Below are 23,828 nucleotides of genomic sequence, written 5' to 3'. Positions count from 1 at the left end.
AAGATTGGGAGCTTGACAGTCCCTTGCCCCCACTTTATTGTTGTTTGGTTTTAGTTTTTGGCATGCATAGTCTAGTGACTGCTCCTACATAATCTGAATTCTTCTCATGTTCTGAGCCATTAAGTTCTACACTTCCAGTTTTGTATGTTGATATTTCTCACGGTTCTTGTGATTTACATTGCCATAGTAAGGCAAAATGCAGAAATGCTGGGAATGCAAAGAACTTCAACAATCAGTACTGCACCCCTTATGAAACAGATGCTTGTGTGGTAGGGCTTGTATGTCACATTCCACTTTTGGGCCAAGGAATCTTGTCTCCACTGAGACACAATGATCCATTCTAGAGCTGAGTTTTTGAATGGCTTGTATAGTGTTGCAAAGTACTTTATAGTCTTATTTACCATAGAACAACTGGAGAGATCACGATTGTTCCCACTTTATATAAGGAGAACTGGGGCGAGGTTATAGTGATGTATTCATGGTCTCAGACAACCAGTGATCATCCGTCCTAAGACCTTGAAGTTGTGTATAGCTTCTTGCAGGGTGAAGTGTCAGACTAAATGGATACCAGGTGGTGGCAATATGGGCAACTGAAGTTATTCGAACAATGAAACTGGTCAGATCCATACTTCACCTAGCCCAATATTGTCTCTTCTGACTTCAGTAAATCTCCAGGGTCTTGGGGCAGAGGTTTTCCCCAGTGCTCCATGTAGTGTGAGATGATGAGCATTGAACTTGGGACATGTTCTCTGTCACTGGCCTATGTCTTTATTGAATCCCTTCCTCTCCAGCTCAGTTTCAGAGTTTTCACTGTTAGGGTGAATGTGATATCTGGTTGCGCATACTAGCTTACTGCACAGGAATGAGTTCACTGTGTCCCCACTTCAAATGGTGTTTATCTTCATCTAGGTCCTTAGCTGCTGTGATAAAGTTTAGTTAGTTTTTGAGTTGGATATCATTTTTATTCCATTAGCAATAGAGAAGATGCATCTTAATGTGTCTGTGGGATTTAGTGGATCATGCTAGATGTGACCTTGATGCAACCAGTTGTGGCGACTTCTTTGTAGATGAAAATGGCAGGACATTCCTGCAGCGGAAGGAAGGAAGGAAGGAAGGAAGGAAGGAAGGAAGGAAGGAAGGAAGGAAGGAAGGAAGGGGAAGGAAGAAGCCTGTTTGTTTTCCCCTTTACTGCAGTCCCAATTCTGAACTAGAGGCACTGTATAGTCACTGCATAGGAACAGCCGTCAGCATAATATCCATTCCCTGAGTGAGGAAGCTTTTAATTCTGGAAAAATCCTCCATGTTTGCCTCCTCTGTCAAGCTTAGTGCCACTTTAACCATGTTTCTTTTTATTTCCTTGGCTAATCTAATGTTCTGTTTATCCAAATCCTATTGTGTGGAAATCCTTCCCTATGACACTGTGGAAATAGGAAAATCAGTGCTTACCTTGGAAACTTGAACATAACCACACACACACACACCCCACCTTATCTTAATACTACCTGCTGTTCCAGCATTTTGGGGACTCTCTGCTTGAATCGCATTGGAAGATTGTACCTACAATAAGAGATAAACCTTACCAGACTCTACCATCCTCCTGCCAGGTGTGTGTACTCTGGAACCCCCGTTTTATATAGTGACAGAATACATGCCGTATGGGAACCTGCTGGATTACTTGCGGGAGTGCAATCGGGAGGAAGTAACTGCTGTTGTCCTGCTGTATATGGCTACCCAGATATCCTCTGCCATGGAATACCTGGAGAAGAAAAACTTCATCCACAGGTTAGCAGAATGTCTTGACTTTTGTAAAAGGAGGGTGAGAGCGTGGGTCTGGGTGACCTTCCATGAGGAACTTTGATAAGATCTGATTATATGCTTTTAAGGAGAACTCTTGCAAGTTCTAGTCACGAGGCAATTGCCTCCTTAACAGAATAGCTTTGTGCCAGCTATTCTCCCTAGACAGAGCTTAACATATTTCAGGTTTTCTAAACAATCCTGAGCTTCTAGCTTTCACGTGAGGGGAAACATAGCAAGTTTCCTCTGAGAAAAAAAGTTTAAAATGTTAAATATCTTGATTAAATATTTGAAGCCTCAGACAAGTTAGGAGAACACTTTGGGCAGCAGCGGTGAATAATTTGTTCATCGAGGACTGGGGAAAGTTAGTTGAGTATTGGGAATGTATAAGTGATAATGAAATAACGTTAGTGGCATTTAAAGAAGCTCTGTGACAACATAAGAAATATTGTAAAAAGGGAAAATAGAAATGGGGGTAGGCATAAAGGCAATAGTAAAATTTGGAAATGTGTAATTAAAGAAGTTATAATTCGGATGATTGGCAGAGAGGCTGAAGGAAGTCAAAAAATGGAAAAATTAATAGAAGTTGTAATGTGGTGTGATTGTATGCTTTTTGATGGAAAAATAATAAAATATAATTATTTAAAAAAGAATAATTTGTTACCTACACAGCTCAGTGTCTCTCCTGTGATCATACCCCCCCCCAAAAAAGAATTCTCCACGTCCCCCATTTTCTCTGCTCCTGTATCTTTCGTCACTTAAGTCCTTGCATGGAAATGTAAATCCTGGTGTTTACTCTAGAGTAAAATCAAGGAAATTTACTGTACTTAAAGTAGCACGTAGAACTCATATTTTCTTGTTGTGTTTCAGTGCAGGACGACCCTGCCAGAATGTTTTGCCTCCCCTATGAATTGATTTGCATATGCTTCTGTGCAATAGCTGTATCTCAACTGTTCTTGCCTTGATGTTTTAAGAATTTCATGAGTCCCTCAGAGAATAGCGACTACAGTTTGTATTCTGAAAGGGCCTTTGTTTTGGGGTACATTCTTCTACTGCAGTAGACTGTCGTCTGTTTGGCATGTTCAAGAGGCATGAATTTGGAAACTAAGCCTCTTTAGACCAGAATCAAATAGTATTCAAGCACCTTTCTATTTCCCTGTTCTCTGATTTGAATTTCAAAGGTTCACATAAGATGATTGCTCAGCATGATAGCATAGTAAGATTTACTGCGCTCAGCGGAGACTGGCACTGGCTGTTTAATAGCAACCGGAAGCTGATTTACTGTAGCCCATTTTCATGCTTGCAGTGTACTTAATTAAAAGTCTTCCATGTCAAAGGAGGGAGTGCCATTTATCTTGGCAGAAGCTTTGGCCTTGTTGCAAAGAGTACAACTTGGTTACAGTGCTTCAGACCTTTGTTCTAAAGAAGCGAAATAATGAGGCACAAATACAGACTTTCTCCAGCTCACATTCTTTACCACCTGTCCCCAGTTGCGGATTCTGCACTCAAAATAAACTATGCAAATTTATAGCATGCAATTTGCACAGCATCCTTGTCTTCATTTTGATTGCTTGAGAGACCACAGTGAATATGTTAGCGATGCATCCCTGGGTGTTATAAAACATGGAGGCGAACAGAGAACAAGTATGCCAGGCACCAAAGCTGTACCTTTCAAACGCTGAAGCATTGATCAAGCTCCACATGTTAGTAAGCAGACCTCTAGAACCACAAAGGCTAAATATGTTCCTGTGCACCCAGTTTTGAGCTGTAAAATCATATTCACTTATCTGTGCCAGAAGGTTTAGGGTGAATCTTGATGGCACCAGAGGTCGTCATTCTTCAGTGTCTTTGTTTACACAGGGATCTAGCAGCTCGCAACTGTCTGGTTGGAGAAAACCACGTGGTGAAAGTGGCTGACTTTGGATTAAGCAGATTGATGACTGGAGACACTTACACAGCTCACGCTGGAGCAAAGTTTCCTATCAAATGGACAGCCCCAGAGAGTCTGGCCTACAACACATTCTCAATCAAATCAGATGTTTGGGGTAAGAAGGGAGAACATTGCTGTTACGCATGGAGTCCCTGTGTACATTTAAAAGTGGGCTGCTCTGGTATTCTTAGAATGAGCTCTAATCTAATACAGCTAGAAATGTATTTTGCCCGAAACCTCATAGTCAGGTTGTAGAGAACTGTTGACACCACCTAAAGGTAAGACCTTTTCGCTTATGGAGCACAAGCCAGTGGGGTAGCTGGGGCTCTCAAAAAGAACATTGTAACATTGAAGTACCTCTTATCTCTTAAAAATCATAAACCTAATTTTTCTTATGGGTGAGAAACCTTTCTACCATATTTTGATTAAAATCTGTCTGCCAGTGGGTAGTTAAAATTACTTTGTGGTTGTCCCTGCAGTATAATCTGAATTTGAGGCTTAAGAACCTACTCTGATTAATTTAGATTGCCACATCAAAGAACAACAGCCCCAAATCCTACAAACTTTCCTCGGCGTGCAATTTTCCTCTACAGTGGTGCCTCGCAAGACGAAATTAATTCGTTCCGCAATTTTTTTCTTCTTGTGAGTTTTTCGTCTTGCGAAGCACGGTTTCCCATAGGAATGCATTGAAAATCAATCAATGCGTTCCTCTGTCCCCGGACCTGTTTTAAAGCAAGGGGCAGCGGGGAGAAGATTGCTTCTCCCCGTTGCCTGCCCCACAATCTCCGGGGACAGAGGGGAAGGCGCGCGCGCCTTCCCCTCTGTCCCCTCTTTTGAAGCAAGGGGCGGAGGGGAGAAGATCGCGGGGCTGGCAACGGGGAGAAGCGATCTTCTCCCCGCCGCCCCTTGCTTCAAAAGAGGTCTGGGGACAGCGGGGAAGGCGCGCTGCGCTTCCCCGCTATCCCCGGAGCTTGTGGGGCAAGCTTCGTTTTGCGAAGCAAGCCCATAGGGAAATGCGTCTTGCGAAGCGGCTAAGAAAATGAAAAACTCCTTCGTCTAGCGAGTTTTTCGTCTTCCGAGGCGTTCGTCTTGCGGGGTACCACTGTACTTTATTAGTTCTAAAGAAGCTGCCTTCCGCCACAGTTTAGGAAATACTGGTTAATGGTTGTGAACTGTCCTTCCTTGGAGGTGATTTAGCGGAGGTTGGATGGCCACCTGTCATGGATGCTTTAGTTGAGATTCCTGCATTGCAGGGGGTTGGACTAGATGACCACTGGGATCCCTTCCAAATCTACAACTCTGTGATTCTATGAAATGAAAGGAATATCAGGTTAAAAATTACTTTGTTTAACTTGCAGCCTTTGGAGTCTTGTTGTGGGAGATTGCCACCTATGGAATGTCACCTTACCCTGGCATTGACCTCTCTCAGGTTTATGATCTACTGGAGAAAGGCTACCGGATGGAACAGCCTGAAGGTTGCCCCCCAAAAGTCTACGAACTCATGAGAGCATGTGAGTATTGCGTTCTCGTCTTTACTTTTAGTAACAAAACGTAGATTGAGACATCGTGAGAACATGCAGGAGGACGGGCAGTCCTGCTGACTTGCCATAACAGACAGGTTGCATATAGAGCTGGGAGTAAGTCTGTTAGCATGCAACCAGACTCTTGTCCAAAATGCAAGAGAATCGTTACCAGCTGACATCTTATGTAAAAAATCAACAGAAGCAAAAGACGGGTCCATTGACAGAAACCTCCGCTTAGGGGTTTGTGGAGACTCCATGTCACGTAATACAACAGCATCAGTGTTGTATGAAACAGAATCTAGGGGATTTCCATTAATTTATTTGCCTCATGGTGACACAGGGGAAAACTCTTGGGGAGGGGGGAATTCTGACAAAAACCATGGGGTTTGGATCCAAAGTTGCTTGCGTAAAAGGCCATAGAAGCGGAGAGCCCTCCTTCTCCTCACTGCAACTTCCTGAGCCCTCCAAAAAGTGTCTCTGAAGAATTTGGAGCCCCTTCACAGCAAGGACTGTAGTAAGATGTGAGGAATTGCCAAAAAACGCACCAGGCATTCCTCAATATTCTTTTCAACTCTCATAAAATTAAACACAAACAACAAATGAAATTTCTTTGTAACCAAGCCTGCAGACCTCTGTATATTTTTCAACTTGCAGAACACCAAGACTCTGGCGACTGCTCTAAATTCCGAGGCACCAGTAACTTGCCTTTTAGGTGTACAGTACTGTGCCCAGGGCAGCAGGTGGCACTGTGGGTTAAACCACAGAGCCTAGGGCTTGCCGATTGGAAGGTCAGCGGTTCAAATCCCCGCGACGGTCCCAGCTCCTGCCAACCTAGCAGTTCGAAAGCATGTCAAAGTGCAAGTAGATAAATAGGTATCGCTCTGGCGGGAAGGTAAACAGCGTTTCCGTGCGCTGCTCTGGTTCGCCAGAAGCGGCTTAGTCATGCTGGCCACATGACCCGGAAGTTGTACACCGGCTCCCTCGGCCAATAAAGCGAGATGAGTGCCGCAACTCCAGAGTCGTCCGCGACTGGACCTAATGGTCAGGGGTCCCTTTACCTTACAGTGTCCAGTGGGGTGCAGTATTATGTCTGGTATTACTTACCAAGCAGGAGACAACATTTCAGAAGCAAATGGAAACGCTGTTTGATGCCGATATAATTAAGACGTTAAGTCAAGCAAATCATAGGGAGGTTGGAGCCTGTTTTGATCAAATATTCTTCCATTGCCAAGAGATATATTGAATTCAGGGTGGTTCGTCACTTTTTAACAAGTACAATCCAGTTTTCATAATACAGTGGTACCTCGGGTTAAGTACTTAATTTGTTCCGGAGGTCCGTTCTTAACCTGAAACTGTTCTTAACCTGAAGTACCACGTTAGCTAATGGGGCCTCCTGCTGCTGCTGTGCCGCCGGAGCACGATTTCTGTTCTCATCCTGAAGCAAAGTTCTTAACCCGAGATACTATTTCTGGGTTAGTGGAGTCTGTAACCTGAAGCGTCTAACCCGAGGTACCACTGTACCAATTTGGATTAGGATTCAGGGGTTTAGGGCTTGCAGAAGTCACCAAACATAGGATCGTAAAATCCTGTACAGTAATACCTCGAGATAAATACGCTTCAGGATAAGTATTTTCGGGTTGCGCTCCGCGGCGACCTGGAAGTAACAGAGCGCGTTACTTCTAGGTTTCCCCGCTCACTCATGCGCAGACGGTCAAAATGACGTCACACACATGCGCAGACGTGGCGAGATGCGCAGTCACGTCTTACGTTCTGTTGAGGATGCGAATGGGGCTCCGGAACGGATTCCGTTCTCATCCCGAGGTACCCCTGTATTATAGAACATGGTTTTATTTGCATGTCATGCTAAACCATAATTTATTGCAACATAGTAAACCTTGGGATATGGCCAGGAGGAGTAATTTAGAAGTTTTTCCTTCTGCTTTGCTTGCCATGTTGCCAAGACATAGAGCTTTTTTCTGCTTCTATCGTGCTTTAGGCTGGAAATGGAATCCCTTAGACAGGCCTTCATTTGCTGAGACTCATCAAGCCTTTGAAACCATGTTCCATGATTCTAGCATCAATGAAGGTGAGAATCCTTTTTCCTTATCTTTTAACTTTCTATAAATGTTTACTTCTAAAACACACAATGTTTCCCTTCACCTTTCTAGCAGTTGAGAACTTATGGGGGCGTTTCTTCAAATTGACCCCTGGATTTTTACTGGAAAATTGATTTTTAAGTTGTGGTTTGGCGTTGTGAAGGATGAGCAGCTGTAAGCCTCAGGATCACACCTCTGTGTGCGTGAGGGGAGAAGCTTTAAAACATCTCACATTTGTGAACAAATCATTATCCTGTAAACAGCTGAATATGGGAAACACTGGTTTATTTAAACTACTTAGTTCATAAACCAGAATATTAAGTTACAGTCCTGATGCTGGTTTGATAGAACTAGCTATGATTCAAATAAGCCAAAACAAAAAAACATTCCTTCCAGTAGCACCTTAAAGACCAACTAAGTTAGTTCTTGGTATGAGCTTTCGTGTGCATGCACACTTCTTCAGATACACATCTGTATCTGAAGAAGTGTGCATGCACACGAAAGCTCATACCAAGAACTAACTTAGTTGGTCTTTAAGGTGCTACTGGAAGGAATTTTTTTTGTTTTGACTATGGCAGACCAACACGGCTACCTATCTGTAACTCAAATAAGCCAGTTTCCTATAATGTGGAGACAGCCCACAGCCAGAAATGGAAAATTTTAAAACTTCATCCTTCATGCACAAAGAAGAGGAAAGCACACACACAGCAACTCATTCTTTTAACACAGAATCACGGTTTATGATTAAATCTGCTGGGCCAAAGTAAAAAATCTTGGGGCTGGAAGTCGGTGAAGGGAAGTGTTGTGCCACAAATAAGCCCTTTTCTGTTTCTTGTGTATCATGACTTTCTGTAAAATTCAATTTCCTGGTTGCTTCAGCCTAGCTTTTCTATCTAAAATTCTAGTATTCATGTTTGCAGAGATGTGTTTAAACATGTAGCCAGAAGCTGTGAACAGCTCCACTTTAAGATCCCAAATGGATGTGACATGTGATAAGATCTCCTATTGTATTTAGTTTTGCTTAAGATGAGTCATAAGCAGGGAGCTAAAATTGAACCTGCTCAGATTGCTATTACACATGGAAAGGTATGTGATATGTGCAGGGAACTCTGCAGGAGGAAATGCAGTTTCCACTGGTACTGCTCCTCTGTTTTGTGCTTTTGCAAACCTCTCCACTCCCCTAGCCCAAGCCTCCTGTGCACACTGCACACCCAGGGGAAGGGGGGAATCCCCTTGCATTAGTGCTGATCCTTGTGCTAGCACAAAAATTTAGTTGAATACTGCCATTCACTGAGTAGCTCCTCAGTTTTCCCCTTGCAGGCCTGGGCCACCACTCTGGGTGAGCTGACCATGGTTTTGTAGAAAACCTAGAAGCAACACTGGAAGAAAGCTTGAGGTTACTTGTACTGCTTCTTCCCACACTTCTGAGTCCTGTGCACGTATCTCTGGGGTGATGCAGGTTTTCTTTTCTGTGACAGAATGTGCATCAAGCCAGAGGGAATATTCATATCTCTTCTTACCTTCCCTGCGTTGCACAGGGCGACCCAGAGTAGTCCACCCTTTTTTCCACTGCTGCTTCCATCCTCTGTTCATTCTCTCCTCTGATTTCTGTGTACCAGGCAAGATAGAAAACTTGAGTACTAGGCACTGTTTGCTTCTTGGTGAAAGCTTACCTCTTGTTTCCTGCAACAGTCTACGTTGCTGTTGTGGCATTTTGAGACCCTTAGAACTGACCCCTCTCTATACTTGAATTCAGTCTCTTCCTAGAATCTCTCAGTGATGTTTCTTTTTCCCTTGTCCAGTGCCTCTCGTTAGCACCCAGGTCTGCTTTCCTCTTCCTTTGCTGCTCTCTGTTCCAACTATTCCCCTGACGTTTCTTACAGAAGTGGCAGAAGAGCTTGGAAGGACAGCATCTTCTTCATCCATAGTTCCATATTTGCCTCGTTTGCCCATGCTTCCTTCCAAGACCAGGACCTTGAAAAAACAGGCTGAAAACAAAGAGAACATCGAAGGAGCTCAGGAGGTTGTAGAGCATTCTGCTTCCAGCTCTGCACCAGGTATGCTTGGTAAGCAAAAAGCTTTGAGTGCTGTGACTTCATAAGTGATTTCTCTAATATTCAGACTTGGGCTCCTGTAGGGCAGTGTCTCAAAGAAAGGTCTGGCCCTGGGCTGGAGGCACTTTGCTCTTCTTCTCAGAATCAATTCTTTCTCCTGCCTTTGTGGTAGAAGGAGTAGCTTTCTACAGGAGTGGCTGGTTTGAGCCAGCTTCATAGCTGTGTCTCCCCGCCCCCGCCCCCCAAATAATCCATACCAGAGTGAGCAAAATGGGTGGACGTTCAGTCGACGCTCCATGGCTGCAGTCCCTTATATTTGTCAGAAAACATACGTGGGATTAGCACGGGCAAAATAGGATGCAGGCCATTGCAAGCTAACTTTGCAGCGTGAATTTGCAAATGTAATGCAGGAAGAAGTTCTTCCTTTTCCTACATAACAAAATTGAAAAGGCTGTAACACTCTGTTTTGAAAACTTTCTCCGAATGAGGGCAACTAAGAATAAGTCGCTTTGTAGGTTTAGCTGCAATTCATTACTAAATGTAAGGGTTTTAGCAGCATAAATGTGTAAAGTTTTCTTATTTAGAGAGCCTACCACAAAATAGGTGAAATGAATGTTTCTCAGTACACACAGCTAGGAAGTGCTTATCTAAGAAATGGATTCTAAGAAAGAACTATGCGAAAAGGGACTGATTCTGCTCCATAGATGTCTTGCATTGTCTGAGAACAAAGCAAATTTAATACCTTCCTAGTCTCACTGAAGCTCTTAAATCAGAAGTAGAGAATCTCTAACACTCCATATGCTGTTGAACTCTCACCAGCTTCAATCAGCATCCTAATGGTCATATTATGGAAGTTGTAATCTGGGAACACCTGGAGAAACATCCTTGCAGTCTCAGATGCAGTTTGATGGGGTGAGGCTGCCCTGCATTCAGCAGATGGACCACTGATACAGATCCCATACTGCTAAGGAGATATTACAGGTGTCTTACAGACATTGTAAGCTTTTCTCTCCTGAAGGGCAAATAGCTTGCAGACATGATTCTAATTGGGAAAGTTAGCGTGGGGGGTGAGGCCTAAAAATCCTCCTCTTGCACCGTGATTTGTTTCAGGGGGCTGAAGCTGTTAATATATATGGGGTTTTTTTAATTCTAGGAGAGCCCAATCATCTCTAGTTGCAGCTAGTAAGCAACCATTTGCAATAAGCCCACACATGGGTGATATAGTACATTGCATAACTTTGTGTAGTCAGAATCCCAACCTTCATGAATACCTGGCAGCCTGGTGGAAAGTGACTTCTCTCTCTCCTTCTCTTTAGGTTTTATCAGAAGCACACAGCAGACCAGCGGATCCCCAGCACTACCTCGCAAGCAGAGAGACAAGTCGCCCAGCGGCCTGTTGGAAGACACCCGGGAGACCACCTTCACCCGAGACAGGAAGGGGGGCTTTTTTAGCTCTTTCATGAAGAAGAAAAACGCCCCCACACCCCCAAAGCGCAGCAGCTCTTTCCGCGAGATGGAGAACCAGCCTCACAAGAAGTATGAGCTGACGGGTAACCTTTCGGCCGTTGGTCCTCTGCAGCACATCGATGGGTTTTCTTTTACCCCCTCCCAGCAGGATGGAAACCTTTGCTCATCTAAGTGCTATGTTGGGGGCTTCACGCAGCGGAACTTCTATGGGGATGACGGCGGTGGCGGTGGCAGCATGAGCAGCGGTGGGGGCACAAGTACTGGTAGCGGGTGGTCCGGCATCACGGGCTTCTTCACGCCACGGCTGATTAAAAAGACCCTGGGTTTAAGAGCCGGGAGGCCCACCGGTGGGGAGGAAGCATCAAAGCCTTTCCCCCGGTCCAACTCGACATCTTCCATGTCCTCGGGTCTCCCTGAGCAGGAGAGAATGGCCATGACCCTTCCCCGAAATTGCCACAGGTCCAAAGTCCAGCTGGAAAGGACAGTCTCCACCTCCTCTCAGCCCGAGGAGAACACTAGCAAGTCCAGCGACCTGCTCTCTAAAAGGTGCGAAGAGGTTCCCACTCTGACCAGAGACAGACCAAAAGCCAAACTTCTGCCCAGAGGTGCCACGGCTGTTCCCCTCAGGACCCCTTCTGCGGATGCGGCTGTTTCTGAAAAGGACACTCAGGGGCCAACAGCCACAGCGAGCCTGAAGAGCAAAGAGAAGAACAGCGGGACGCGGCAAGGGTCCCTAGAAGGCGAGGAGAAGTCAGGCTGGCCTTCTCCACCCAAGGCTGCCGGAGTCCTTCCTGTCACCCACAACCACAAAGTGCCCGTTCTCATCTCACCCACTCTGAAGCATACGCCAGCAGACGTCCAGCTGATTGGCACAGACTCTCAGGGGAATCGCTTCAAGCTCTTATCTGAGCACCAGGGCACGGCTTCCAGCGACAGGCCCAGGCGGATAAAACCAAAGTGCGCTCCACCTCCACCGCCAGTCACGAGGCTCCTAAACCAGCCACCCACTTGTTCAGATGTGACAGAGGAGTTGAATAACGGGGCGTTGGTACAGCCTGGGCAGGAAGCCAGCGAGGGCAGCAAAAAGGTGGTGGTGGCGGCGGCGGCACCTGCCGGTGGAAAATCCGGAAGGCCTGTAATTCCCCCACCTCAAGTGCCTCTGTCATTGTCTTCCACCTCCCCTGCCAAAATGGCCAATGGTACAGCGGGAGCCAAAGTAGCACTGAGAAAGACCAAACAGACAGCTGAGAGAATCTCCGCCGACAAAATCAGCAAAGAGGCTCTGCTGGAGTGCGCGGACCTCCTCTCGAGTGCCATTGCCGAGCCCACCACAAACAGCCACTTGGTGGACACAGGGCACCAGCTGTTGGATTACTGCTCAGGCTACGTGGACTGCATCCCGCAAACACGCAACAAGTTTGCCTTCCGGGAAGCTGTGAGCAAACTGGAACTCAGCCTGCAGGAGCTGCAGGTGTCCTCTGCAGCTGCTAGCGTGCCCGGAGCAAACCCTGTACTTAATAACTTATTGTCTTGTGTTCAAGAAATCAGTGATGTTGTCCAGAGGTAGCTACTGTTTATAATCACCCAGTTAGGAGGAAAGAAGTCTACACACCCAGTGGAGGGAGAAGGGTCAGGATGACTACCTTCTGGTGTTTTTTCCCCTACCTTGATACTTTTGAAAGGAAAGACTGATACTTGAGTGAGTTTTATGTGAAGTACCTCAAATCACTGAGCTCTCATGTTTACAGGTTCATCTCAGTACATGGGGCAGATGGGGAGGGGGAAGCCAAGCTTCATTTGGGGGGTGGGGTGGGGGTCAGACGGTTTGCAGCTGAGTGAGGAGGGCAGAATGTCAAGAACTTGCCCTAGCCAGAAAATGGGGAGCTTATTCTCCGATTCCCCTTCCAGTAGGTAGGAGAACCAAGAACAGGGCCTTGATTTTGGGAAGAGCCTGCCGATCTCCACAATGTTGTTCAGATGACCAGAATTATTGGAGAGGGGGTGGGGTGGGATCCTTTTCTGCACTACTGCATGTTTTGACCTTCTGGGATTGTGAGAGAAAGGTTCAGAGGCTCCATTGGAACAGAAGTGGACTGATCTTCCCAAGAGGGAGAGGATTTATTTTGGGGGAAGGTCTGTGGAGCTGCTGGAAGTCGTGCATTCGCCCATCAGGCATAACTTCCACAGTGCATTTTGCTGCTGTAGTAAGAGTTGCAAAAAAAAAACCCTATCCAATATAAGAAACACATCCCTTTTTTTGTCATCCTTCTCACATATTTTACTATCCACACATCCAGTCCTTCACAGCTTCTTCCATGATGGTTGAGCTGACTTGCCACTGGATCAATCTCTCTCACTCCCACTCACTCACTCACTCACTCTCACTTGCACGCACACTCAGACTGGCTGTCATCACCCTGGTAGTGTAGCATGGGTATCTAACCTGGCACTCACTTGAGTAGTTTGGGCTGTAGCACAAATTTGCCAGCATGTGTCCAAAAGCTGTAATGTCTGTTTTTAAATGTTGATACAACATTGGCCCCCTCTCCTTTGATAAACCTTGAGGGGCCACCCTGGATTAAAGTCACTGCAGAATGCTGCTGTTGCTCTCTACATTCCTTTTTTTACATATATATAAAAATGCTTACCCTAATCTAGCTACTTTTTTGAGGGAACCAGAAACCTGAGCTCATAATGTCTCCCGTTAGAATTACAGTTGGGCTCCTTTGGCAGTACCCAGTCAGAGTAATTACTTTACCATCCGTATTTTATAATAGGACCTTTGCCCTGTTCAGAATTACGAGATACTGTTTGGTTTTCCTAGAAATTCCCTGAATGTGTAGCGTAATGGGGCGAAGGTATCCAAGAGGGTAAAATTGAGTTTGGTGTCTGGGAGGAGGGGAAGAAGGAGCCCTAAAGAAAGAATGGTCCTCATCACACTCTTAAGCGTGAAAGATCTTAGCAAATTTGGGGTTCAGCTGAGATCAGGGTGAGGATGGTGGAGGAGTTTGCATGCCGTTGTCCTTCCTGGAGATAGCATCACAAGCTTGCGATTGCCTTTTTCCGGCTATCCCTTTTTTTGAGCAGGAAGCATTGGACATCCATATGGATTGGACACTACTGGTATGGTTGGGTTGGAGCAATGCCCGTGCCATCGATGCCACGTAATGTAAAGCAGGCCTTGGTTTCTGTCTTCAGCTGTTCTTTCCTGTCCTAGAAAATTCCCAGATTATCTTGATATGCAGGTGTTCTCCACCTGCTGGACTTAGCCGTTGTAGTATGGTTAAGGTCTGCTGTATGCTGCTATTCCTGTGACATCTCTCTTATAAACACAAGAACATGAAACCTGTTACCTGATATAACACATAGAAATGCTTCTCTCACACAGCTATAGTTCTGTCGTTGCTGAACTGAGGCTTTGAGAAAAGTTGAATTGCCCTGACAAGGTGTATATCTCTTAGGCATGGAAAGAATTCTGGCTCTCAGAAATCCAGCAAATGAGTGCAGCACTTCCTGGTGCCCCCAGAAGGTATTTGGCAAAGGAGGGAAGGCATGTAGTTCTTGCTGGGGACTTGTACGCCCTTTCTGCCCCACAAGAAAATTCAGGATCTTCCCATCATTGGTTAGCAGCATTGGTCATAAATAAAATAAAATAAAAATCAGGGTCTGGTTTGTTTTGCACCTTAATCTTTTTAAAATGTGGCAGTTTTCCTTTTACAGGCTTGAGAGTTGGAATTGTATTGCTATGCTGTTTGCTTTATATTGAACCTCCAGTGATGGTGGAAGGGTGCAAACTTGCCGCTCGTTGGGTCTTTCTCTCCAAAACTCTGATTTTGACTCCTTTTCCATTGGCTGCACTAACTCAACCACCACAGCATAAAAAGCAACTTCTCCCATGGTTTAGTCTAGAACTAGATTGGCAATGAACTCGTGACAAGTGGCCCTTGCTGCTCCAAAGAGTGCATGGCAATGGAAATTTGAAGGGAACCAGTTTGCTTCATAGCCTGGACTGAATAAATCAAAAGTGGGCAAATAGAGGCAAAGAGCCTGGCCAGACATTACATTCATCAAATGTAAAGTTGCCGTGAATAAACCAGGTTCTGATTTGCTGAGAATATTGAGGGATTCTGCAGATGCAGGCAGAGAAAGACAAGCACACAGGAAAGCAGAAGACTCTAGGCAGGCTTCTCTCCCTTGATTCTCTGCTGATCTCTCTCCACTTGGGAAGGAGACGCTAGCACTAAGCAGAGATGGGTGACCAAAGGGGAAAGGAGTGGTTCATTGCATCATAAGATTTGGAGGAAGCCTTGTGTACCACCTGGTCCAACCCTGCTCAATGCAGGAGGCCCAGGGCAAGAGCATGCCAATGTAATGACTGTCCAGCCTCTGCTTAGAAACCTCCAGGGCCTGAGAGTCTACCGTCCCCCTAGGTAACTGGTCCCATTGTCAGCCTTTCCTATTAAAGGAGCGTCTTCTGACATTCAACCTAAGTCTCCCCTTCTGTAACTAAGCCTTGCCCTCTTGGGTAACAGACAGCAAGTCTTTGTCCTCTTCTGTGTGACAGCCCTTGAGGCAGGGCTCTGTTTTCCCCCAGCTGGAGCTCACTGGCTCCTCTCAAGTGGGCACCATTGCCACTCTTAAGAGAACAAAGGAGAAGTTCATGGTGAACTCTGGCACCTCTTTTTCTAGAAAAATAGCATAGCCATTAGGTATTTGCAGAGTGATGCAATATCCCACCATAGCCTTCTCTTTGTCAGGCTAAATGCACCTGTTTCCTTAACCTTTCCTCATAGGACATCTTTTCCATACCCCAGCCATCTTCACTGCCATCCTCTGAACCTATTCCAGTTTGTCTCTATTTTGCCAAAACTAGCCGGCAACCCATTGCCCGGGGGCCTACTGTTAATGCCTGCTCTGGTCGCCTTTTTGTAGCATTTCTCAGAGGTCCAGTGGTCTTTCCCCCCCCCCTTTGTCATAGGCACAGCTGTCAATACCCATCACCTGCTCCAAGCTCCTTTCCATTCATTGCTGCTGTCCATGGTGACTACTCGGCCACAGGTATCACCTGCTTCCATCCGGCCATAATGACCCGCCAATGCTGCATCAGAACCAGGGACATGGGGAAGCCAGAATGTTGAGCAGAGTGGTGAAACCTTTTCATTCTAAGCCGCTGGACTGTGCAAGCCTGGGTATCCATCCCTAGTGGTACAGCATTTTGTAGAAGAGAGCCCTGAAGGGACCTTAGCAAGGGCTCCTCCAGTCTAGACATCCTCAGCTCCCAAAATCAATCAATCTCCATTGAATTTCTTGGAGAAAACACTACCTAGTCTGTCTGTCTTGAGGAGCTTCAGGATTCTTAGCAGCCAGGGCTTGGCTTAAATGTGACAGTTTTTTAGTTGATGAGTAATGCATAGCCTGGTTTTCAGATACCTCTGTGTTGAAGTAGGGACAACCTAGCAAAATTTTATTCCGGGTGTTGTTTAACCTTTGCATAGACAATTTTTGAAGGGGGTGGACCCAAAATGTTCTCCTCCAAACAAAACCGCAGTCAGTATGTGTTAAGTTTAGAGAGTCAGATAACAGAAAGTAGGAGCACTGTTGCAACTCCCCCCACTTCTTGTTGGCAGGGTTGTCTGCAGGCCCAGGCCAAACTCTTGAGTAGAGAATGCAGCCATCATCTCAGCATCTTGGTCCTGTGTAAATATATGTTAAAGGCACACTGTTGTTGTGTTCCCTATCTCAGGTACCTTCTGAAGTGGGGAAACTTGGAAAGAAATGCATTTTGGATTGCACTACTAACCCCACGAGCAGCAATGCAGGAACAGGGAAGCTCTGAGGCTTTAGCATAAGGTTAGAAATGGCCATCTTTAAGCTTTCTTGAGAGGTTCCCTGGCTGCTTTCCCCAGCCAGATTGATGCATGTTGATCATGTTGAGGATGATCCGAGTTGCAGCACAAAACATCTGGAGGCTGAGGGAGGCTGTTCTGCAGCAAAGCAAGAGGAGGCCAGAAGCTGCCATTCCTTGACAGTCACAAGGAGCTCTAGCAGTGCACCATTTTGAACTTCTCACTCTACCTAGAAGTTGTGCTCTTGGGAAAGCCATAGCTGAATCATAGGGAAATGGACTATGTTTCAACTACAGTACAAGCTTCCAAAATTTATTTTGATTTATTGGGCATGCTTTTAGCCTGCCGTTCATCTAAGTAGATCACAGAGTGTGCAGTACACAAACTACATGCAATTACAGTGGTGCCTCGCAAGACGAAATTAATCCGTTCCGTGAGGCTCTTCGTATAGCGGTTTTTTCGTCTTGCGAAGCAAGCCCATTGACAGCTTAGCGGATTAGCGCTACAGCTGTCAAGCGGCTTCCAGCGATCAGCTGTTAAGCGGCTTATCAGCGGAACAGCTGATAAGCGTCTTAGTGGCTTAAAAAAAGGAAGAAAAAAGCGAAAAAAACCCGCAGGGGGATGCAAGATTTTTTTTGTCTTGCGAAGCAACCCCATAGGGGAATTCGTTTTACGAAGCGCCTCCAAAACGGAAAACCCTTTCGTCTAGCGGGTTTTTCGTCTTGCGAGGCGTTCGTCTTGCGGGGCACCACTGTATGTTCTATGATATTACATCAAATCAGGGTGGTGGTTATAAACCAGTTAAATAAGCATCAGGTTACGAGTAAGAGCAGCAGAGATTCAAAAGTACACTGATCAGCGGGTGTCTCACAAATGAACTTGGAATCTAGATGGCTGAGGGATTTTCTGGATCAGGTTTGGGGGATACAGTGGGAGGACAGGAAGGAGAAATCCCGTTGCATGAGAAGAATCCTGTTAAACTTGTAGATGGCTGCAATTGGATGTTGCCCACAGTTCATGTGCAAACAATAGCACAGGGACTCCAACCTTGTCTTAACTTTCTTTGGGGGTTGGCTTGTTTTAAAATCATCCTTAATGCCTGATTCTTCATTCTGATTGTTTTCTTTCCTCCTCTGTCAGTTTTGTTGCTGCTGCAGGAGTTGGGAGGACAAGAGCTCTTGAAGAGCTCCGAGTGGCTCCTGTCCATTTTGAGTGAAAACACCACACACGTCCGATTGCTACTTCAGCTTTCCAGAACTAAACTTGTCCTGAAGTGGCCCTGGGGTTAGCTGCTACAGTTATTTTCCTCCCAGCCACAAACTTTTTTGGTGGGTGCAGGTGGGGGCTGACCTGTGGTGTTGAATCCCTCTGAATAATCCACATCAGAGCAATTCAGTGTAGAAAAAGATTAGGGTTAAACATTCGCCTCCATACATTTTTTTTTCGTCAAGCCTTTTTCAAAAACTAGTTGCGTCTTCTCTTCCCACCTCTTTGAACTTTGCTTGGGTTGGTTCTTGGTTATCTTTCAGTTGTGGTTTGGGTAGTTGGGTGCATCATAATTTAATGACTCAAATACTGTGAGGACGGTTGGGAAGGAAAGATGGCGCATGCAGCATGAATGACCCTGCTAAAAGCACATGAAGAAGTATGAGGCCCTTGTTGGAGAAAGGGAATAGTGACCTGTTCTTTGCTCCTTCTGCCCTCGGGGAGAGAAAATCACAGCATAGCATTTCTGGGATCCCTCTTTTGAGAAAACTGCTCCTGGTCACTGTAACACTACAACATGTGGGTGTCTTGTATACATGGACTACTTCCTTATTGACTTCAGAGTTTGCAAATGTAGGGCAGTGATGCTAATCGCAGCATTCACAGATTACTGTTTTGTTTTTAATTATAACTTCTTACAACGATCCCGGGGGCCAGTTTCCCTTGGAATTGTAAGGAGTGAATCGGTATCCAAATTCAAGTAGTTTCTTGCACAATTTGTATCCGGTTGAAAATAGACTTTGCTGCACTTTTGACGACAGTAATTGAAGAGGGAGGCTGCTGCACCCACGTGGCTTTTTTTAAAAAAATTGAATTGTGGCACTGAGCTTTGGTCCGTAAATCAAACTCCCTGTACCCACAAAACACAACGCAAGATTGTAACATGAAAACCAACCAACCCATGGCTGGTGTCTAAGGAGGCAACTTAAGCACAGTGCACAGGGGGCCCCAGCCAAGCAGGGAAGATTCTTGAGCCTGTGGACTTGTAGAATAGGGAGGACCATATTCCTCCTTGCCAACTAAGGACTGGAGCTTGCAGGAGTACTTTGCCTGATGTTGCTGGTTTTATAGCAAGATTGTAGATACTGTACATGTTCTCTAAGAAGGTTTCCATGTGCACCGGCATGTTATGACATATGCGCTCTTCCTGTGGACTGTTTCATAAGTGTTGAGTTCAGAGATTTCTAAAACCTCCTGTCTGTAGTAGGTTGTCAAGCACTAAGCTTGCAAAGCATTCCAAACAGGTGATTTCCTGGCAAGCAGGCAGGGTTTGCGCAGTCTTCAAGGCTGGCTGAACAGTGGCATCAGTGGTGGTGAAATCCTTGCTCCCCTTTTCACAATTCTTACTGCGTGTTTGCCAAAAAACAAAAAAGGCCTTAATTATATACCCTTAGCTCCTTCACCCAGTTTGAAAAAGCAAGTTGCTGCTGCAGTAACGTGGACCATTTCACACAAATAATAGACTCTGACGGTAATTCTACTCCAATTCTATACCACTTCAGGATTCATGTGGGGGGGTCACAGATTAATAACTTTCTAAACAGACAGAACTAGTATTTTGGAGAAATGGGTTCATGCTGTCCTTTCTGGCATGCCATTTTCCTTTTATATGGAAGAGTGTGCGGAGCTCCCCCTCCCCGTGATCCCAGTGGTACAGTCCTGGAGATGCTTTCTCCACTTGGTTTTGCAGAGTACAGTGGTACCGCTAGTTACGGACTTAATTCATTCCGGAGGTCCATTCTTAACCTGAAACTGTTCTTAACTAGAGGTGCTTTCGCCGATGGGGCCTCTTGCTGCCGCTGCGCCACCGGCACATGATTTCCGTTTTCATCCTGGGGCAAAGTTCTCAACTCGAGGTAACTCTTCCAGGTTAGCGGAGCTTGTAACCTGAAGCGTTTGTAACTCGAGGTACCACTGTAGTATAAAGTGGCCCTTAGCAGTAGTCGGACTGACCAAATAGACCCCTTATGGCTCCACCTGGGAGCACAGAGGCCCAGAGCAGCTAGCAGCCGCCTCTTCCTACATGGTTTTTGAAAGCTGGGCTTCAGAAATGTCCACGGCAACTTAAGCATCGAGCATTCTCAGAAACGACCACTTTCTGCCACCCATTCACAATTCAGTTCTGTACGCAATGGACTCTGCACAGCTCGTTTTTAAGTAATACTCGTGGGATGGAACGGTGGCCTTTTCCATATTCCAGAACGAATGCCTAATTTCTCTGCAGTTGCCTAAGGAAAACGGACCCGTATGTGTGTTGTGCAAGAGTCAGGCTTCCAGGGTGGGAGGGAAGGGATTGGGGGGGGGGGGAAGATGGTTAAGGATTCTACTCAACTCGAGCACTCTGTTAGTTGGATTAATAGTTGAAGTCACTGAGGAGAGAAATGGATGAAATTGAAAATATGCTGATCACACGCAAACCCACGCTACTAGTGTTGTTAATTGTTGTTTTTGTTTTTTTTTATTGTTGTAATATATTTGGGTTTTTTTTTCTAATTTAAATTTTCACTATTGCCTGACTGTGAACTGCAAACAGTGTTAACTTGATGTAAATAGGGGCCTTTGGAGGAGGTGCCTCTGCCTGTCGTTCCACAAAGATTTTTGCCAATTTGCATTTTGTTTTGAATAAAAGTTGCAATATTTTATTGGCAAATAAAGGTTGACACATGGTTATTATTTTTAAAGTGTGTGGCTTTTAAGAGAATAAAGATGGAGAATGTGATGAAGACCCCAGTCACAGACACATAAGTTTGGAAGGGGGGGGATTTATTGGCAACAACATTGCTTAAATCTGCTTGTAGAGGTCAGAGTAGATGTCAAATTGAAAAACAGGTTGACATTGTATAACCAATATAACCAATATTAAAGACTGAGGAAACAGTGTTGTTCTTGGCTAAGCTGCTCCTAGTGCAGGCATCTCCAACCTTCGGCCCTACAATTCCCATCATCCCTGACCACTGGTCCTGTTAGCTGGGGATCATGGGAGTTGTAGGCCAAAACATCTGGAGGGCTGCAGGTTAGGGGTGCCTGTCTTAGTGTCTTGACAGCATCAGGGTGAGCAGTGTGGCACAGCTGCGGAGGAGGTGGCAGGGCTCACAACTCATCATGGAGATGGATGAGACAAGGAAGCAGGTTGAGGGGACCCCCCCCCCAACCTGATCCTCACTATCAGCCTGTCCCAATCCTAGCAGAGCCCCCCACGTCCTGCTGGAACCCTCCCTCCTGTCTGCATTATCCTGACGCAGCCAGCCCATGGCACTTACGTTGGTGTGGTAAGAATCGGGAAATTCCTTGAAGATAGTACAGAGATGGTACTTGTCTCCATAGGTCTTGAGAATGGTGTGCAGCTCAGTAAACCTCCAATGTCTGAGTGGCTGTGCAGAGAGGTATATTCTTCCACATGTGATAGAGGTGCCTAGCCAAACGAAGACTAAAAGGTTAAGGTAAAGGGACCCCTGACCATTAGGTCCGGTTGTGGCCGACTCTGGGGTTGCGGTGCTCTTCTTGCTTTATTGGCCGAGGAAGCCGGTGTACAGCTTCCGGGTCATGTGGCCAGCATGACTAAGCCGCTTCTGGTGAAGCAGAACAGCGCACGGAAACGCTGTTTACCTTCCCACCAGAGTGGTACCTATTTATCTACTTCCACTTTGACGTGCTTTCGAACTGGTAGGTGGGCAGGAGCAGGGACCGAGCAACGGGAGCTCACCCCATCACGGGGATTCGAACCGCTGACCTTCTGATCGGCAAGCACTAGGATCTGTGGTTTAACCCACAGTGCCCCAACTTGAAAACTACTACTAACCAAAAAGAAACCAGCACAATGGCAGGTGTGACTGTTGTTCTCTTTTGTTTGTCACAGAAAATCCTCTGCGCAAAGAATCATATTTTGAGTAGTGAAAGCACATCATAGGTTCTACAAATAATATGCCAAGTCCACAATTGACCTTTGGTATTTTCAGATATTGAATCTATATCCTTTTTTAAAAAGAAAAAAGAAATAAGACAAAGTAACTGAGGACATGCATTAGAGACACAGAAATGATCTGTGTTCTTTTATAATATGACATTCCTTTATTTCATATGTTGTAAACCCCCCCCAAAAAAGCTAAGCAACCAAATGGGCAACTGGCAAAGGACACATCAAGTTGCAGAATAGAGGTAGGGATTGCATATCCATATGATTGGCCATTGGGCTTATATTCACACTGTATGGTGATCACAAATATTGTTCTCTGTCTATATTTTAGTGTTATCTAGAAAAACAATACTGTACAAGCAAGTTCTTAAAACAGCAGTATGGGGCCCTGATCCAGTTCAGAGGAGTGAGCACTTTTCTTCCCCCACCGCAGCACTGCTGTTTGCGCTGATTTAAAAATCAAAACAAAAAACAAGTGGGGAGTTTGAAGCACAAGATTTAAAAAAGTGTTGCCATATCTAACTAGTCCTCAAGCTTTCAAAATAAATGTGGGGTGTCAATATCTTTTATGGGCCACCTGAGTCTGCAAATGATGTCACCTGCAGTTGATTAGGGCTGCTCTTCCTTAAAGACTTTTTGTTCATCCTCTCCAAAATCCTGTGCTTTATTTTTTTCCAGAGGGGAGCTTTTCTCAAAAAGCAATGCTGGTATTTATCTTATCTATCATGCTTGTATCTTGCTGTTCCTTAAGGGAGTTCAAGACAGCATAAATAGCATTCCGTGTTACCCTTGCAAAGTGTGGTAAGTAAACCTGAGGCCTCCCTGTGAGTTTCCTGACCGGAAATCCCAGTTTCCATGACCCAGGTCTGGCCAAATCATCACACTGGAAGACCTCTGCCCAGCATTGGCACATGGGACATTGGAACACAAACTCTGCATCAGTCTCAGACATTTCCGATTTGCCAAGTCACCCTTCTCTGAACAGTATGGAAGTTGTGTGCTTATTTTCCATTTGAGGTTTTCAACCATGAAACTGTGCCAAAGGTCCATAAGTCCAGTGGCCACCCTTCTGTGTGTAGTATTGCAAATCCTCTTCACAAGGATGACAACGTTGGAAGGTATCTTTGACCCTATAGACCAGAGTGTGGTTACTCTGCATGTTGTGTCATATTGCCTTGGTTGCACGTGCTTTTTGATCTTTTGGCAAGCAAGCCTAGACAGCAAACATAACCTTACTGTTTTCTGTGTGCAGCAGTCTACAAGCAAATAGTGCTGCTGTAGTTTACCTGGAGGACATTCTTTCCACAGCTGGGGGCGGGAGGACAGCAGGAGGCAGGCAGAGACAATGACCCATCTGCCCACCCTTTCCAGTCCCCCAAGCTCCAGAAAGAGACCAAGAAGGCCAGCTCAGCATGACTACAAGAGGGGGGTGTCTTAGGGCCCAGTGGCTCCTCTCCTTTTCCCATCTCTGGTCCCATATAGCAACAGAGAGGTGAGTGATAGAGACGGTATCCAAAGGTTATGCCATACAATATGACCTCAAGATTGGTTTGTCCCAACCCCTCATTCCAGAAATCCAGTAAAACATCAGGCTTACTGATGGACCACTCAACACTTGTTGGACATCAGAGCCCTAGGGTCTGCTCCTCTTCTGGGAGATCTGGAATATCTTCAGTCGCGCCCTTGGTGCCAAACAGCATGGAGACACTTGCACAATTCTAGACTTCAAATAACTAAACAAATGGGTAAAAAAACACACAATATGGTCAACCATAGAGGCACTAAAAGAGGGTGATTGGATGGTATGTGTAGACCTCTCAGAAGCTTGTCTCCACATTGTTCATATCATGACGAGAGCGTGGAGGAGACCTGCTCTGCAGGTTCCCCGAGGATCTGATGTTTCTGGCTCATCTGCAAGGCCTTTTGGTGAGTGTCTACA

The 23,828-nt window shown here is 45.6% G+C and overlaps 1 protein-coding gene across 7 annotated transcripts in view; it reads left to right on the top strand.

Moving 5' to 3' along the window:
* Positions 1 to 23,828, top strand: part of ABL2 (ABL proto-oncogene 2, non-receptor tyrosine kinase) — a gene marked incomplete at its 5' end in the record, with an annotated part of 83,891 nt that overhangs the window by 37,619 nt on the left and 22,444 nt on the right. For 2 of the 7 annotated variants that reach the window (XM_081915037.1, XM_081915041.1), the window contains 6 exons: positions 1,605 to 1,782; positions 3,655 to 3,839; positions 5,083 to 5,235; positions 7,244 to 7,333; positions 9,146 to 9,409; positions 10,714 to 13,463. In XM_081915037.1, the coding sequence (XP_081771163.1) occupies positions 1,605 to 1,782; positions 3,655 to 3,839; positions 5,083 to 5,235; positions 7,244 to 7,333; positions 9,146 to 9,409; positions 10,714 to 12,431 (2,588 nt within the window). In that variant the 3' untranslated portion in view covers positions 12,432 to 13,463. Of the gene's footprint in view, positions 1 to 1,604; positions 1,783 to 3,654; positions 3,840 to 5,082; positions 5,236 to 7,243; positions 7,334 to 9,145; positions 9,410 to 10,713; positions 13,464 to 20,658; positions 20,678 to 23,828 lie in introns of those variants that run through there. The other 5 variants (XR_014169352.1, XR_014169351.1, XM_081915040.1 and 2 more) reach the window with 5 other exon arrangements.

Source organism: Podarcis melisellensis (genome assembly GCF_964234715.1).
Source record: "Podarcis melisellensis genome assembly, chromosome: 6".
NCBI lineage: Eukaryota > Metazoa > Chordata > Lepidosauria > Squamata > Lacertidae > Podarcis > Podarcis melisellensis.
Note: the sequence above shows the minus strand (reverse complement) of the source record. Positions and strands in the feature narration are given on the sequence as shown.